Source organism: Dipodomys merriami, unplaced genomic scaffold (assembly GCF_024711535.1).
Source record: "Dipodomys merriami isolate MVZ:Mamm:240054 unplaced genomic scaffold, mDipMer1.0.p SCAF_332, whole genome shotgun sequence".
In the NCBI taxonomy this organism is placed as follows: domain Eukaryota; kingdom Metazoa; phylum Chordata; class Mammalia; order Rodentia; family Heteromyidae; genus Dipodomys; species Dipodomys merriami.
The window spans coordinates 994406-1009721 of record NW_027204849.1 but is presented as its reverse complement, the minus strand read 5'-3'; the positions used below and the strand labels follow the sequence as shown (position 1 = coordinate 1009721).

The following is a 15316-nucleotide window of genomic DNA, read 5'->3' as shown; positions in this document are numbered from 1 at the left end:
GTGTAAGCAGTCTATCGTTTGAAGCTTGCCTCCCCAGTCCTTTCACTTTTAATTTATTTTTAAGATGGGCTCTCCTTCTAACTTTTGCCTGGACTGGCCTCAACCTTATTTTCCCTACCTGTGCCTCCTCAGTGTCTGAGATTATCAGTGTAGGTCACTATGCCTGGCTTGTTTGTTTGTTTGTTTGTTTGTTTTTTGGTCCAGTTGTGGGGCCTGAACTCTGGGCCTGGGCACTGTCCCTTAGCTCTTCAGTTCAAGGCTAGCGCTCTACCACTTGAGCCACAGAGCCACTTCCGGCTTTTATCTTTTTGCTTATGTGGTGCTGAGGAATCGAACCCAGGGCCTCATGCTTGCAAGGCAAGCACTCTACCACTGAGCCACCTTCCCAGCCCCGTGGCTTGTTTGTTTTGTATAAAACTGCCTTACAGTAAGCTTTTGTACAAAAGTCTGTCCACATGTATGTCCTGGTATTTGTTTCTCTTTTGAGATCCAGTGACTATTGCTTGGGTCCAGTGACTCAAGATTTCACATGCATGAAGAGGCTTTGTTCTGTGGTAACCTTTGGTGGTAGTTTGGATAGGTTGAAGGTCATTTTCCTCATATATAGAGGCATTGGTCTAGTATCTTAAGCTTCTAGTGTTTTTGTTGAGAAATACAGCTGTGTCCCTTCTTCCCTCCCTTTCTCTGTAGTCTTTTTTTTTTTTTTTTTTTTTTTTTTTACAATTTATTACAGAATTTGGCCATGGGGCTTGAGGGTGCTTTCCCTCAGCTTTCAGCTCAAGGCTTGCACTCTACCACTTGAAGTCACAGCTCCACTTCTGGTTTTCTTGTGGTTTATTGAAGATAGAGTCTCATGGACTTTTCTGCCTGGGCTGGCTTTGAACTGCAATCCTTAGATCTCAGCCTCCTGTGTAGCTAGGAATACAGGTGTGAGTCACTGGCGCCTGGCCAGTAAGGTGCTTTGAGATGTTCCTTTAAAAAAATTATTGTGAAGTGTTTCAGATATACAAAGAATATGAGCAGTGATGATGAACAGCTGGATTCCTGCCATCTAGCTCAAGAAATGGAACATAAGCAGTGCAGCTGAACTCTTTCCCACCTTACCTTCTGATATGGAAATAAATGCCTTTGCATTTGGGTGCATTTTTTACAGTATGAACATTAAAACAACACATAATTTGTGAATCTTTATCATATCCCACGTATCATGTCTTTTTTCTTTTTCTTCCCTTTATAGGGTAAGGCTAGGCAAGTCCTTTAACTATATCCCCAGCTCTTCTTATATTATTTCTTTGTTAATTTCCTTTTGTAGGCTTTATTGTTGGTTTTTTTCCCTGAAAATTTTATCAGTTGTATGTTAGACCTCCTGACTGATCTTTTTTTTTTTTTGTTGTTGGTCATGGGGACTGAACTCTTGGCCTGGGTGCTGTCCCTCAGCTCTTCAGCTGTAGACTAGTGCTGTACCACTTGAGCCTCAGCCCCACTTCCGCTTTTCTGCTTATGCGGTGCTGAGGAATCGAACCGAGGGCCTCATATATGCAAGGCAAGCACTCTTAGCACTGAGCCACCTTCCAGCCCCATGACTGATCTTATTTTGGTATCATTTCTCCATCTCTGTTTCTCCTATTTATTTATTTATTTATTTATTTTGGGTCCGGTCGTGGGGCCTGAACTCTGGGCCTGAGCACTGTCCCTCAGCTCTTCAGCTCAAGGCTAGCACTCTACCACTTGAGCCACAGCGCTACTTCCGGCTTTTTTTTTCTGCTTATGTGGTGCTGAGGAATCGAACCCAGGGCCTCAAGCATGCAAGGCAAGCGCTCTACCACTGAGCCACCTTCCCAGCCCCTCTGTTTCTCCTATTAAGTCTATGTCTGTCTGTTTTTGTCACTGTCTCTGTCTCTGTCTCCCCCCTCTCCCCTCTGACAAGTTGATCTTATTATGCTCAAGTTGGTCCTCCAATTTTCTTTTCTTTTGTCGGTCATGGGGCTTGAACTCAGTGCCTGGGCACTGTTGCTGAGCTTTCACTCAAGGAAGGCTAGCACTCTACCACTTGGAGTCTCAGCGCCATTTCTGGTTTTCTGGTGGTTAATTGGAGATGAGTTTCAGATTTTCTTGTGGCCTTTCTTGCCTGGGTTGGCTTTGAACTGTGATCCTTAGATCTTAGCTTCCTGAGTAGGATTACAGGCGTGAGACACCTGAGCCTGGCTTCCTCTAATTTTCTTGCCTTTTCCTTTTTCTGGGGAGATTGAACTATCTCCTTTTCCTACTAAGTTATTCTTGTTTTCTGATAGCTTTTTTCCACAACTTCCTGTTATTCTTTCATAGATGCAATGTTTTCTTTTATCTCTAATGAAATTTTGAAATTGTTTTGAAATTTTTTTTGATGCTCTTGTTTTGAAATTTTACTTGATGCTTGTCTGTTTTGTTCAAGCTGTTTTTGTACTGTTCTGTTTATGTTAGATTTTTTTCCCTAAAGTGATTTGGTGATCTAGTCACCTTAAATGTGAGTTGACATGAAACGGATTAGAAACTCTGAACACATATATGAAACTTAGCAGTGTACTGACTCAGGTGGGTGTGTGGCAGGAGCATTATGGGTAATGCTCCAAATACTGGTGTTCAGATATCTTTTTTTCTGGGGCTTTTAATTTTTTTTTTTTTTTGTTGTTGTTGTCAGTCATGGGGCTAACTCTGGGCCTGGGCGCTGTCCCTCAGCTCTTCAGCTCAAGACTAGCACTCTACCACTTAAGCCACAGTGCTACTTCTGGTTTTCTGGTGGTTTATTGGAGATAAGGGTCTTAAGAACTTTCCTGCCTGGGCTGGCTTTGAACTGTGATCCACATATCTCAGCCTCCTGAGTAGCTAGGATGACATCCGTGAGCCACTGGTGCCCAGCACGGCTTTTACTTTTTGAGAACCATCATGTTTTACCAGAGTTGCTAGAGAAGGTATTACTGGTACCCAGCCAGCACTCAGCATCTAAAGTTCACAGTCTGCTCACTCCCCATATATCATTAGGTTTTCAGAAATGTATCTGTAGTTTTACTTCTGTCCTTTTTGACTGTGGGATTTGTAGCCTTTCTCTTTTGCTTTTCACTTGAGTGGGATTTTGATGGGAAATAGAAGTGAGTCTTGCTCTTAGTCTGTCATGTTTAAATAACAGCCTTTCTCATCTTTTCCCATTAATGGTAAATCTGTTCATACTTAAAAAGACTTAAATGGAAAAATATGCTATCGTTGGATAAGCAAAATCAATATCAGGGCGGGGAATGTAGCTCAGCTGTAGAGTGCTTGCCTAGCATGCATGAAGCCCTGGTTCAATTCCTCAGTACCACATAAACAGAAAAAGCCAGAAGTGGCGCTGTGGCTCAGGTGGTAGAGTACTAGCCTTGAGCAAAAGAAGCTCAGGGATAACACTCAGGCCCTGAGTTTAAGCCACAGGACTGGCACTAAAAGAAAGCGGGGGAGAGGCAGAGGGGGGAGGGTGATGGAAAAATAAAGAATAGCCAGAAAAGGCAAAACCAGAAGTGTTCAGTCAGCCACAATCATTTGTTTAGTGTATACTAGTTTATGACTCTTTCAGTGGAACAGAAATGTAAATCCAGAATGAATACATAAAGGTATGTAATATGTAAAAATGATAGCTTTCTCAGAAGATGTGGTAGTGTGTGTCTGTAGTTCCAGCCTCTCAGGACACTGGGGGGGGGGGGGAAGGACTGCAAGCAAACATAAGTTCTAAATGGGATGAAGATTGACATTATAAAGTGAGTCTATACAAGAAAAAGTTCTCTTGCTTTCAAACACTGAAGGTCTTTCTAGTATCCTCTTCATACAAACAAACCAGTATAAATGAAGTCTAAAGAAAAATCATAATCCTAAGTTAGAAAATGCCTAGAAAAAAACAAGAGAGGTACCAACCACCCAAGATAAAATAACACTGCAGATAGTTCACAGAAAAAGAAATAAGAATGGTCCATTAACCCCTGAAAAGACAATTTCTCCACTTAAACAGTGAAATAGCCAGACATGGTTGACTCACGCCTGAAATCCTAGCTTTTCAGGAGGCTGAGATCTGAGGATTGCAGTTTGAAGCCAGCCTTGGCAGAAAAGTCCCTGTGAGACTATTTCCAGTTAACCCCTCAAAAGCCAGAAGTGGCGCTACGGCTCCATGTGGTAGAGTGCCAGCCTTGAGCTCAGGGAGAGTGCCCAGACCCAAAGCTCAAGCCACCACAACTGACAATAAATAACATACATACATCATACATATAGTGAAATTAAAACTGAAAATACGCAGTTTTTTACTTAAGTGATTAAAACTTTAAATGTAGAACATTCTATCGTTGAGATTGTTGGGCAACAGATACTCTCCTATTTTGCTGGTGAGAATGAAAGACCTGTATAGGATTGTTGATTGCTAAACGTTCTCCTTTCACATTTCCCTTTCTTTCAGTCTAATTTCATAGCAAGACTTCGTAAAGAATTATTTATACTTGCTACCTCCATTTCATCCTTTTTTCTTTTTTACTGTGTGCCAGTACTGGGGATTAAACTGAGGGCCTGGGCACCATCCTTGAGCTGTTTTGCACAAGGCCAGTGCTCTACCAGGTGAGCCACAGGTACACATCCAGCTTTTTGGTGATTATTTGGAGATGAGAGTCTCACTGATTTTTGTTTGCTGGCTTTGAATGGAGATCCCCAGATCTTAGCCTTCTGAATAGATAGGGTTCTAGGTGTGAGCCACTGGTACACAGTAGCCAAATATGGGTTTTGCCCTTATAATTTCTCTGAAACATCTTTTGGTTGTTACCACTGTAATTTTTACTTAATTTGTTTTGTCTGCCAGTCCTGTGGCTCAAGCTCTGGGTCTGGGTCTGTCCATTACCTTTTTTGCTCAAGGCTAATGTTCTGCCACTTCAGCAACAGCTCCACTTTCAGCCTTTTGATAGTTAATTAGAGATAGGAATTTTACAGACTTTCATGCCTGGGTTGGCTTTTTGAACTGCTATCCTTAGATCCTCAGCCTCCTGAGTAGCTAGGATAAGTCAGCACACACAGTTATCAATGTATAATTAATAGTTTGCTTATTTGGCTGACCCATTCACACAGTTGATACATGTTGAATTTATGTTAATAAATGCTGTTCATAAACTAACTTGTTTTGCTCATTAAGTATATTGCAAAGATTTGCATATTTAAAAATGTATTGCAAGTAACAGACACTATTAACAGTTCTTCCTCAGTTTTTTTATATCTATATTTTGGCTGGAATGTTAATGATTGCTTATATCTAGCCTCAGCATATATTCAGTAAATATTTCAATAAATGTTCATGAGAGAGGCACTAAGTGTTAAAACCATGGCAGTGGTTAATGCAGATTGTTCTCACAAAGTTAAATTTAAATGTTAGTGCTAATGGTGGCTTAGATTGGGGCCCGCAGATGTTCCCTACAGAGGACTGGATAGTACATTAGCGTCGGAGGACTGCCCTGTCTCCATCATGGGAACTTACTACTTAATTCTGCCATTGTAATATAAATGAAATGGACCAGTAGGACTGCATGGTGATCCTCGATTTGGTATGTGGATTGTAGTTTGCCAGCTCCTTGTCTGAATTAACAGCCTTTGTAGCCTTAGTATTGTTAACTTTTTTTTATGCAGCTCTCTAGTGAAACGTGACTCTGAGGTAATTAGTATCTTGCTAGACAGTTCTTCTTTCTCATTTTCTTGAGAGACTGGAGGTTGTTTTCATTCTTCCCAGGCTGGTCTTAAGCACCGGGGTCCAGGTGACCTTCCCGCCTTGCTGGGATCAGTGGCTCCTGTGACCAAAGTTCCTTTAGCTAACTCATTCTCCTGTCACTGTATTGTATTCCTGTCATTGTATTCCTTAAGTGCATTTCTTGATCCTGTGTTGTCTATAGTCTTTAAAGTCTCATTCACTGTAAAAAGTGAACTTTGCACAATAGTCGATACCTCTGGTCCTTCTTCCCTTGCTCCCTCCCCCATTTCTACTGCCTTCCTTCCCCTCACTCTCCATTGTTACTTGGGGATTCCACTTACGTCCTTCTGAAACTCACCAGACAAGTGCTGTCCTGTTGAGCCACATCCTTAGCCGCTTCTTCTTGGCCTTCTATAAACAACTTGTATAAAACATTCAGTTTTGTGGACTTGACTTGCTTTGCAATTGAACCTTGCTTTTACTTTCTCTTCAGTTTGTTAAGCCTCTTCAAGGATACATAGACACACTGTAGTGGATAACAGTGTACACTGTAGTGGATAACAGTGTGTAAACAGTGGCCCAGGCAGTGTGGATTTCTTAGAATGTAACTTACAGGGCTGGGGAACATCCAGGTCTCGGAGTCCTGTGGTACAAGGCCGTGTAGAAACATGTACACTTCCTGTTGGCTGTTTATACCAATCATTTTGAGTGGTCTACAATTGGACCACTGGTAGAATAAAAGTTCCTCCCCCCTGTTAGAATGTGGCAAGTGTAGCAGGGTTCATTTTCTCTCTTCTTTTGAATAATAGATCAAGAGGGACTTTGCTAGCTACAATTGTTCTGAGCTTAATGTTTTTTTTTTTTTTTTGCGGGTTGTGGAGCCTGAACTCTGGGCCTAGGCACTGTCCCTCAGCTCTTCAGCTCAAGGCTAGTGCTCTAGCACTTGAGCCACAGTGCCACTTCCAGCTTTTTCTGCTGATGTGGTGCTGAGGAATCGAACCCAGGGCCTCATGCATGCAAGGCAAGCACTCTACCACTGAGCCACCTTCCCAGCCCTGTTGTGAGCTTAATGTTGTGTAGTATGGAGTTACTTAAAATAATTTGTAGTGGGAAGGTCGAATGGTGAAGTGTTGTGTGGTTTTTCATTAATTTGCAGAAGGAAGGTTGAATGATGAAGGCTACAGTTTTCTTTCTGAGGAGATCACATCCTAGACAAGGTGGGAGGGTTCTTGGGCTGGGTATCCTGAAGCAGACATACTGGGTAAGTGTGGAGGGGAGAAATATTTACTTCCCGAGTGGAGGCAGTGGTACTGTGGATATTATCTAGGGGATGGGGACTAACGTGGGAACTAGATGATGATTACTACCTGGTGAGGTAAGTATGGAAAGAGGAGAAAGCAGGTTTGGTGGCACAATATAAAAAAAAATGAGCTCCCTTTTATAGGTGTTGCATTTGAAAGTTCTGTGGGCAGTTGTAAATAAAGGTCTGAGTTTTAGAAAGTTTTAACTTAGAGAGATAAAGAATTTAACAGGGTACATTTGGTAGTTACATCTATAGTATTGAACCACCTTCACCTTCCCAACATATAATATGTTGAATGAGAAATAAGCCAAATCTGCAACAACCACATTTTGGAGAGGATGCCTGAGAGGGAAATAAAGGAAACCAGTAACTGAAAACACCCTTGTTGAGCAGCAATGAGATCATTAGTGATGTGTTTCAGGTAATTGGGGTGAAAAAAGCAATGATGATGTTTAACTAACAAAAGGTCAGGTGCATTGGTAAAGACGTGAAGTAGACTTTTAGAGAACTAGAATGCTGGTTGGTAATGTAGGTTCAGGTGCATTAGGTGCACATTACAAGGAATCCGACTAAAACTGGGCTTAAGTTTAAGAGGCATTTTCTGGCTCGTGAAATGGAGGTGGTGTAGGTTAGGGTTTGTAGGCAGGCATGGTACAAGGACTAGAACAGAGTGAGGCGGTGTCACATGAGATGAGTAGATGTGTGGGCTCTGCTTGATGGGGGTGAAAATCTTTTGTAGCAAGGCTATAAGTGAGCTATCTTTTTCAGATATTCTATATTGCAGCTCTATCTAGTCCTAGTATTTTGTAGCACAATTATTTACTAGCTGTTCTATTAAATAAAATTTTAATGTTAATTCTTTGTCATTCAAATAGATACAGTATTAGTATTCACATGAAGGTATGCACTTTGAAGATCCTTATGAGAAACTGTGTGTAGAGGAAAACAGCATTTGATTTTAACAAAGTTATGAGGTCATAAAACTTTGTGATCTTGCTCCCCTCTCTTTTATTGTTTCTTTCCTTTCCCGCTTAAGTTACTTCCACTACTTTCAGATAGGAAAAGATGCTTTGTGTTTATTTGTGTCATGTATTATTCTACGTGTCTGCAGTTTTGGTTGTCTCCTCTTAATTGTTGGATTTAATGGTGTTTGAATTAGGCAAACTTGCTTGTAAAATTTTTAATTCTCACTATGTATAGAAGGTAAAGTAACATGGATCCCTTCAAATCAATAATGCACTAAGGACTGCATAATTTAAAAGCTAGCTGGCCAAGCAAATTGAACACTGCCGTATGGCAATGTACTTCTTTAGGATTGGCCTTGAATTTCTAAACTATAAAGTCTCTGAAATAGGAGATAGGTCTTTAGGGCATTCGTCTAACGAGGCACCACTACCTGTATAAATTGGAAGCTTTCCGTGGTAAAAGAATTTCTCATAATTGCAAATAGTCAAGAGAGTGCTTGGGAAAACTGGTATTGAAGATTAAATCTGGCTTAGTTATTTAGGGTTTGCGCCTTAGGAAGGTTAGAAGAATGATTAGAAAGGGTTCTTCTATCTCCTTCTTTATTACCTGTATATGAGAATTCTCTTTTCCATGTTGCCTCCCTGGCTTTTGACAGCATAATTATTGTATGAACCTACTAAAGGTAATGCATACAGAATATGGGAGTGAGGCCTGGGGTGATGTAGCTTCGTGGTCCAGTGCTTGTCTACCCTATGTGAGGCCCTGGGTTTGATCTCCAGAGCTGAATAATATACTCACTAGCACCAGTGAATGCATATGTTCAATATCTGACCCTTTTTACTTAAGGGTCACCTAAAGTAATTTTGGTAAAAAAAATTTATAAAGAAAGGTAGGGCTTTGCACTATATGAACGTAGCATCTGCGTTCCTTTTTTCTGTGTATATATGTGAGTGACATTAAATTTTCTATAGCATAAAATGAGTCAATTATAAAAGTTCTCTAAGGGACTAATAATGAGAAATTATGTAAGACGTGCTAAATGATGAAATATATAAATTGCTTTATGCTAAGGAAAAAGAGATAGCATTTAAAATAATAACATGGGCTGGTAATGTGGCTAAATTGTAGAGTGCTTGCCTAGCATGCATGAGGCCCTGGATTCGTTTCCTTAGTACACATAAACAAAAAAAAATACACTGAATTAATAAAAAATAATAATGACTGGTTATTAAAGTTGTTTTTGAATGTTAAGTAGAGATCTACTGTATATTAACTACAGGTATATGTTAGCGTTTCAGCTTATTTTTTTTTTTTTTTTTTTTGGAGGCGGGGGGTCTGGTCTTGAAATGGAGACCTTTCTGTTTTAGCCTTTTTTTTTTCTTTCTTTCTTTCTTTCTTTCTTTTTTTTTTTTTTTTTTTGTTGTTGTTGTTGGTCTTGGGCCTGAACTCTGGGCCTGGGTGCTGTCCCTCAGCTCTTTAGCTCAAGGTTAGCACTCTACCACTTGAGTCACAGAACCACTTCCAGCTTTTTCTGCTTATGTGGTGATGAGGAATCGAACCCAGGGCTTCATGCATGCAAGGCAAGCACTCTACCACTGAGCCAACTTCCCAGCCCATGTTTTAGTCCCTTGAGTGCTATGTTATGGCAGTGTGCTACCACACCCAGCTTAATCTGTATCTTAGCTGACATAGAAAATGCTGGTAACTCCCTACCCAGGTACAAGTCCTGAGTGGAATATTACAGCCAGTCTGTTTGTATGCATAAGATCTGGTTTTCTGCCTAGTAGAAAAATATATTCTCAATTGGAGGTAGGATAAGAGTAGAGAAACAATAAAGGGCAGACAGGATAAACTGTCTCTAACGTGGCATGTCTATGCCAGGTGCTCTCTGTCGGTTTTCCTTTTGGCAAAGCTTTTCTGTCTTCAACGATGGAGAGAACTAATGGTGTGGACGGACCGTTGGTAGATTCCAGTTGTGTGTGAGGGAGGTTGCTCTGGGCTGCAGTTTGTACTTACAAGAACTTGACCCAGGTTGAACAACCTTAATTCAACACCAAAGAATTTTATGTTTCGAAACATTTCTGATTTTGATTTTTGCAATAGGGATGCTTAGCCTGTAAACATATACAAATAATCCAGAACTGGAAAAAAAAACTAAATCTAAAATAATTCTTGCCCCAAGAGGTTCTCAACTTCTACAGAAAAAATTGTTTATGTGCTTGCAGATAAGCTTAGATTTCAGATAAAGGGAAGGGTGATAGAGTGTGATTTAGGAAGACTTTCAAGATTAAATGTTGATGTTTGAAAGATGGTTAACACTTGGGTGGCAGGTTAAAGGACATTCCAGCTGTGTGTGGAGGCTCAGTTTCTGTATTCCAGCCACTCTGGAGGTGGAGATAGGAGGATCAGCCCAAACAAAAAGTTAGTGATATCTTAGAAGAGAAGTTGGGTCTCATGCCTGTCATCCTAGCTTTTCAGGACCTGGTTGAGATCTAAGGATGGCAGTCCAAAGCCAGCCTGGGCAGGAAAATTAATGAGACTCTTATCTCCAGTGAACTGCCAGAAAACCAAAAGAAGAACTGTAATTCAAAGTAGTAGAACACTAGCCTTGAGCAAAAGAGCTTAGGGACAGCACCCAGGCCATGAGTTCAAGCCCCATGACCACCACCACCACCACCAGCAACAACAAAAAAGTCAGGGACAGAATCCAGGACTGGCACCAAAAATGAAGGAAAAGCCAACAGAAATTGGACAGGGTATGGTATAGTGCATGACTATAATCTCAGCTACTCAGTAGGGGGATCACATTCCAGGCTAGTCAGGCTTAAAAAAAAAAAAAAAAGCACAAGAACCTTTGTGAAAAACAGTATCAACCAAACCAAAAAAACAAACAAGTTAGGCTTGTGGTAGAGGAATAAAAGAGGACATTCCAAATTGGGCAGATAAGCAAGAAAAATCCGTGGGCATACAGATAAGTGATAAAGGAAGAGCAACTTGCCTGAAGTGAAAGGGTCTTACGTGAAGTAACAGGCTTTGGGGTCCCCCCACTTTTTTTTGTCAGTAGTGGAGCTTGAACTCTGGGCCTGGGCAATGTCCCTCAGCTCTTCAGCTCAAGGCTAGTGCTCTATCACTTGAGCCACAGTGCCACTTCCGGTTTTCTGGTGGTTTCTTGGAGATGAGGGTCTGACGGACTTTCCTGCTCAGGCTGGCTTTGAACTGCGATTCTCAGATCTCAATTCTCGCTAGGATTACAGGCATGAGTCACTGGTACCTGGCTTGGAGTCCCCATTTTTTAACATACATTACTCATTCAAAGAGGGATTTCATTACAACATTTTCACACATGTGTACAATGTATTCCAATCTCTTTCCTTTTATTACCCTATTTTCCCTTTTCCTCCCAGAAGGTTTCATGGTTTCTATATTCATGCGTGCCTATACCTATTTCAACAGGTTTCGCCCTGGTTAGCCCGATTGCCTCTGGCTAGTACCCTACCTCCCTTTTTCCTGATCAGCAGCTTTCATTGAGGTTCTTTTTGTTGTCATGTATAGCTGCAGTGTATCTCAGAATTTTCTATCTACTTTATCTTACTCCTTTTTCCCTTTCTAGCCTATGTAGTTCCTTAGACTCATACTCTGTGCTTATCTCTGTGTGTGTGTGTTTGTCTTGTCTGTCTGTCTATGTATACAGGTATATACTTCTGTTCATGCTCATGATTATGTATGCTTTTAGGTTTAGCTTTCACATATGAAGGAAAGCATAAATGGTGGGTGGTTGTTTTTTTTTAACCTGTCTTGCTCAATATGATGTCTTCTAGTTCCATTAATTTTCCTGTAAATAACATGATTTTATTTTTAATGGCTGTGTAATATTTATAGTGTGTGTCTGTGTTTTATGTTTACCACACATCTTGCTGGACACTTCAGCTAATTCTATCATTTTCTCTCATGATCAGTGCTTCAAGAAACAAGTATTTGGGAGACTTTCTGGTGCATTGATTTACTTTCCATCAGATATATACCTTTTATGGCATGTGGGCGTTGAATTTGGTAATGTTCAGTCTGGTATCTAACCTGAAATAGACTCACAATGAATATGGAAGATTAATTTGGCCATGCTCTTTCCCCCTGCCCTGTCACATTACTGTTTATTGTTTTTCCCCACTACATGCAGATCAATGACTAGGTATTTTCAAAATTCAAAACTCATCATTCTTATAGAAATTTATCTTTATCTTTGAGGTGTTGGAATTTCTGTTGAAACATGTGGTAATAGTGTGTTTATGGGATCTGTACAGACTACTGAGTTCTTAATATGTAGAAGTAGCAGCAATATTGGAAATAATACTCTATTCTCATTTTTTTTAGACTGAAAAATCAGACCTATCTCCCCTCTCTGTTTCACTGTATCTCAGGTCAACAGGACGTACTGCTGTGGCACTTACCGAGCAGGCCCCATGCGGCAGATAAGTCTTGTTGGAGCAGTTGATGAAGAAGTTGGTGATTATTTCCCAGAGTTCCTTGATATGTTAGAAGAATCCCCATTTTTGAAAGTAAGTATTAATTTAGATTAAAGTTCTGATTGTTACTAACCACATCTGTTAAAATTAAATGTTTTGGGTTTTTTTTGTGAGTTGTGGGGCTTGAACTCTGGGCTTGGGTATGGTCTCTGAGCTCTTTAGCTCAAGGCAAGCATTGTACTGCTTGAGCCAAAGAGCTACTTCTGGTGTTCTGGTGGTTAATAGAATCTCACAGACATTCCTGCCCAGCCTGGCTTTGAACTGCGATCCTTAGATCTCAGCCTCCTGAGTAGCTAGGATTACAAGTGTGAGCCACCAGTGCCTGGATAAGATTAGATTTTATGCAGTGTTTTGAATGAAAATGTTCAGAAAAGTAGTGGAACAAAATACTTTTATTATTTTGTATATAAATTACTTTTTATATAATTGCTTGATACAGCATGTATTTCTTTATATACATGTAAAAAAACCCTCAGAACATTTATTTGAATGAAGATTAATCTACAAATAGCTTGAAATTTTTTTTCCTGTTCCTCTTTCCTTTGATTGCCAGATGACTCTGCCCTGGGGTACACTTTCCAGCCTCCGACTGCAGTGCAGGTCCCAGAGTGATGACGGGCCCATCATGTGGGTGAGGCCGGGGGAGCAGATGATCCCGACGGCGGACATGCCAAAGTCTCCCTTCAAAAGGCGACGGTAAGCCTTCCCCTTCTCACCCAGACAATCTTCTAGTTACTCCTGACTACTTATCAAAACACTGTGGGGCTGAGCAGCGAGCGTGCTTGCCTTGCAAGTTAAGACATGAGTGGGATTTGGAACCCATGTCTGCATTATTCTAAGAGCTCTCTTAGGTAAGTCTTCTAATTGTCAATCCCCTAGTTTAGGGAATTCATTATACAGTCATCAGGGGGAGGCATTGTCCTAACAACCAAGTTTTTTTTTTTTTTTTTTTTCTGGTACTGAGATTTGAACTTGAGACTTCATACTTGGTAGGCATTTTTTATTGGGTAGGTTTAGGGTAAGGCCCTACTTTCTGCCTGGGTATGTGTTCAGCATATGATGGACCTACTTTAGGCTGAGATCACAAGTGCCTACCACTACATCCAGGTTCTCCTCCATGGAGCTGGAGTCCTGTTGATTTTTCTGCCTAGGCTGGCCTGGACCCATGATCCCCTCAATTTTAGACTCCTACGTACTTTGGGAGGTTCACATCAATGTGCTAGCTATGGGCTTAAAAAATGGTCTCTTGAACTTTTCCAATTGAACTAGCCTCAAACTTTGACCCTCCTATTCTCAGACTCCTAAGTAAGATTACAGGCATAAGCCACTGGCACCTAGATCCTTTTTACTTCTGTTCTCAAAATCTGAGTCCTAACTATATGCATGATAAGGGATAAACTTCTTTGTGTGTGTGTGTCTGTGTGTGTGTCTGTGTGCATGTGCATGCATGCCTGTGTGTGTGTGTGCACGTGCATGCATGCTGGGCTTGAACTCAGGGCCTGGGCAGCACCGTCTCTTGAGTTTTTGTATTCAAGCACTATGCTGTAGCATTCTGTTTTTTTTTTTTTTTTTTTTGTCAGTCGTGGGGCTTGAACTCTGGGCCTGGGCACTGTCCCTCAGCTCTTCAGCTCAAGGCAAGCGCTCTACCAGTTGAGCTACAGCGCCACTTCCGGTTTTCTGGTGGTTTATTGGAGATAGGAGTCTCACGGTCTCTCCTGCCCGGGCTGGCTTTGAACCGTGATCCTCATATCTCAGCCTCCTGAGTAGCTAGGATTACAGGCGTGAGCCACCAGCACAGCATTCTGTTCTTTAGTGATCTGTTTACGTTTTTTATTGCTTGATAAATTTTGAGCTGCTTGGAGACAGAGGGACTGTTTCACTCATCTTTGTGCTCATGATGCGTAGTGTAACCAGTATTGGGCTTCATTAGTTCTTATTGCACTGACATATTTTGTCTGTTGTACACATAAATATAGATTAACTTACTCTAGTATTTTGAAAAATCTAATTTTAATGAGATGGAAATGATTTATCTGCATGGGCTATGGAAATTGCAATTCAAAGCCAGAGCCCCAGCCCCAAAGTGAGTTTTCATGGACTAGTGTGAGAACTTTCTAACTTAGAACTCACAAGTAGATGTTATTTGAGCTCAACACAGAGTAACCCTAGCAACTTAAGGTGATATCTGGAAATACTCTGTGGAAATCATATGTTTTTGTCGGGGAGGGGGGGGGTAGTGAGCAGGTAAAGCGGTGAACATCAGATAGCTATAGTCAGATGGTAGACTTGCTGTGCCCAGAACATGCAGAATGTTTTTGGATTAAAAGCAAAAATATTGATACAAAGTGCTTAGTAAAGTAAAATGTTATCTAATCTATCAAGAGGTCTGGATGGTATGGCTCAAAGAACCAGGCCGTTTCCTTCTCTCTGCTTTATCAACCCTGTGCCTTGCCCCCGCCCTGCCGCGCCCCCCCCCCCCCCCCCCCCCCCCGTATGCTTGCTCAGGTTATAGCATTTGAAGCATCACATCTGTGTCTGGTTGTATCTAATAGAAGAAAAAGACTTTACTCTGTCTAAAGAGCTGGGAAACCTCCCACAAGACTCGGCAGATCTCCTTTCATACGCTCAAACAGAATCAGTTCATTCCCTGCCTAAAATAGCTACTGCAAGGGAAATGAGCTTGCTGTAACTTGACAGGAGCCATCCAGATTCATGTCTGGAGCCTGTGAGAAGATGACATAGAGGGCAGTATCAGATGCCTAGTGAGACACAGCTGAGTGAGGGAAGGGTCAGAAAGGATGCCCAGCCACA

General features: G+C 41.2%; 1 protein-coding gene across 2 annotated transcripts in view; it reads left to right on the top strand.

Annotated features, from left to right (window-relative positions):
* Nucleotides 1-15316, top strand: part of LOC138803082 (lysine-specific demethylase 9) — a 49935-nt gene that overhangs the window by 26667 nt on the left and 7952 nt on the right. For both annotated transcript variants that reach the window (XM_069986915.1, XM_069986916.1), the window contains exons 3-4: nt 12401-12538; nt 13059-13201. In XM_069986915.1, coding sequence (XP_069843016.1) covers nt 12401-12538; nt 13059-13201 — 281 coding nt within the window. The remainder of the gene's footprint in view (nt 1-12400; nt 12539-13058; nt 13202-15316) is intronic.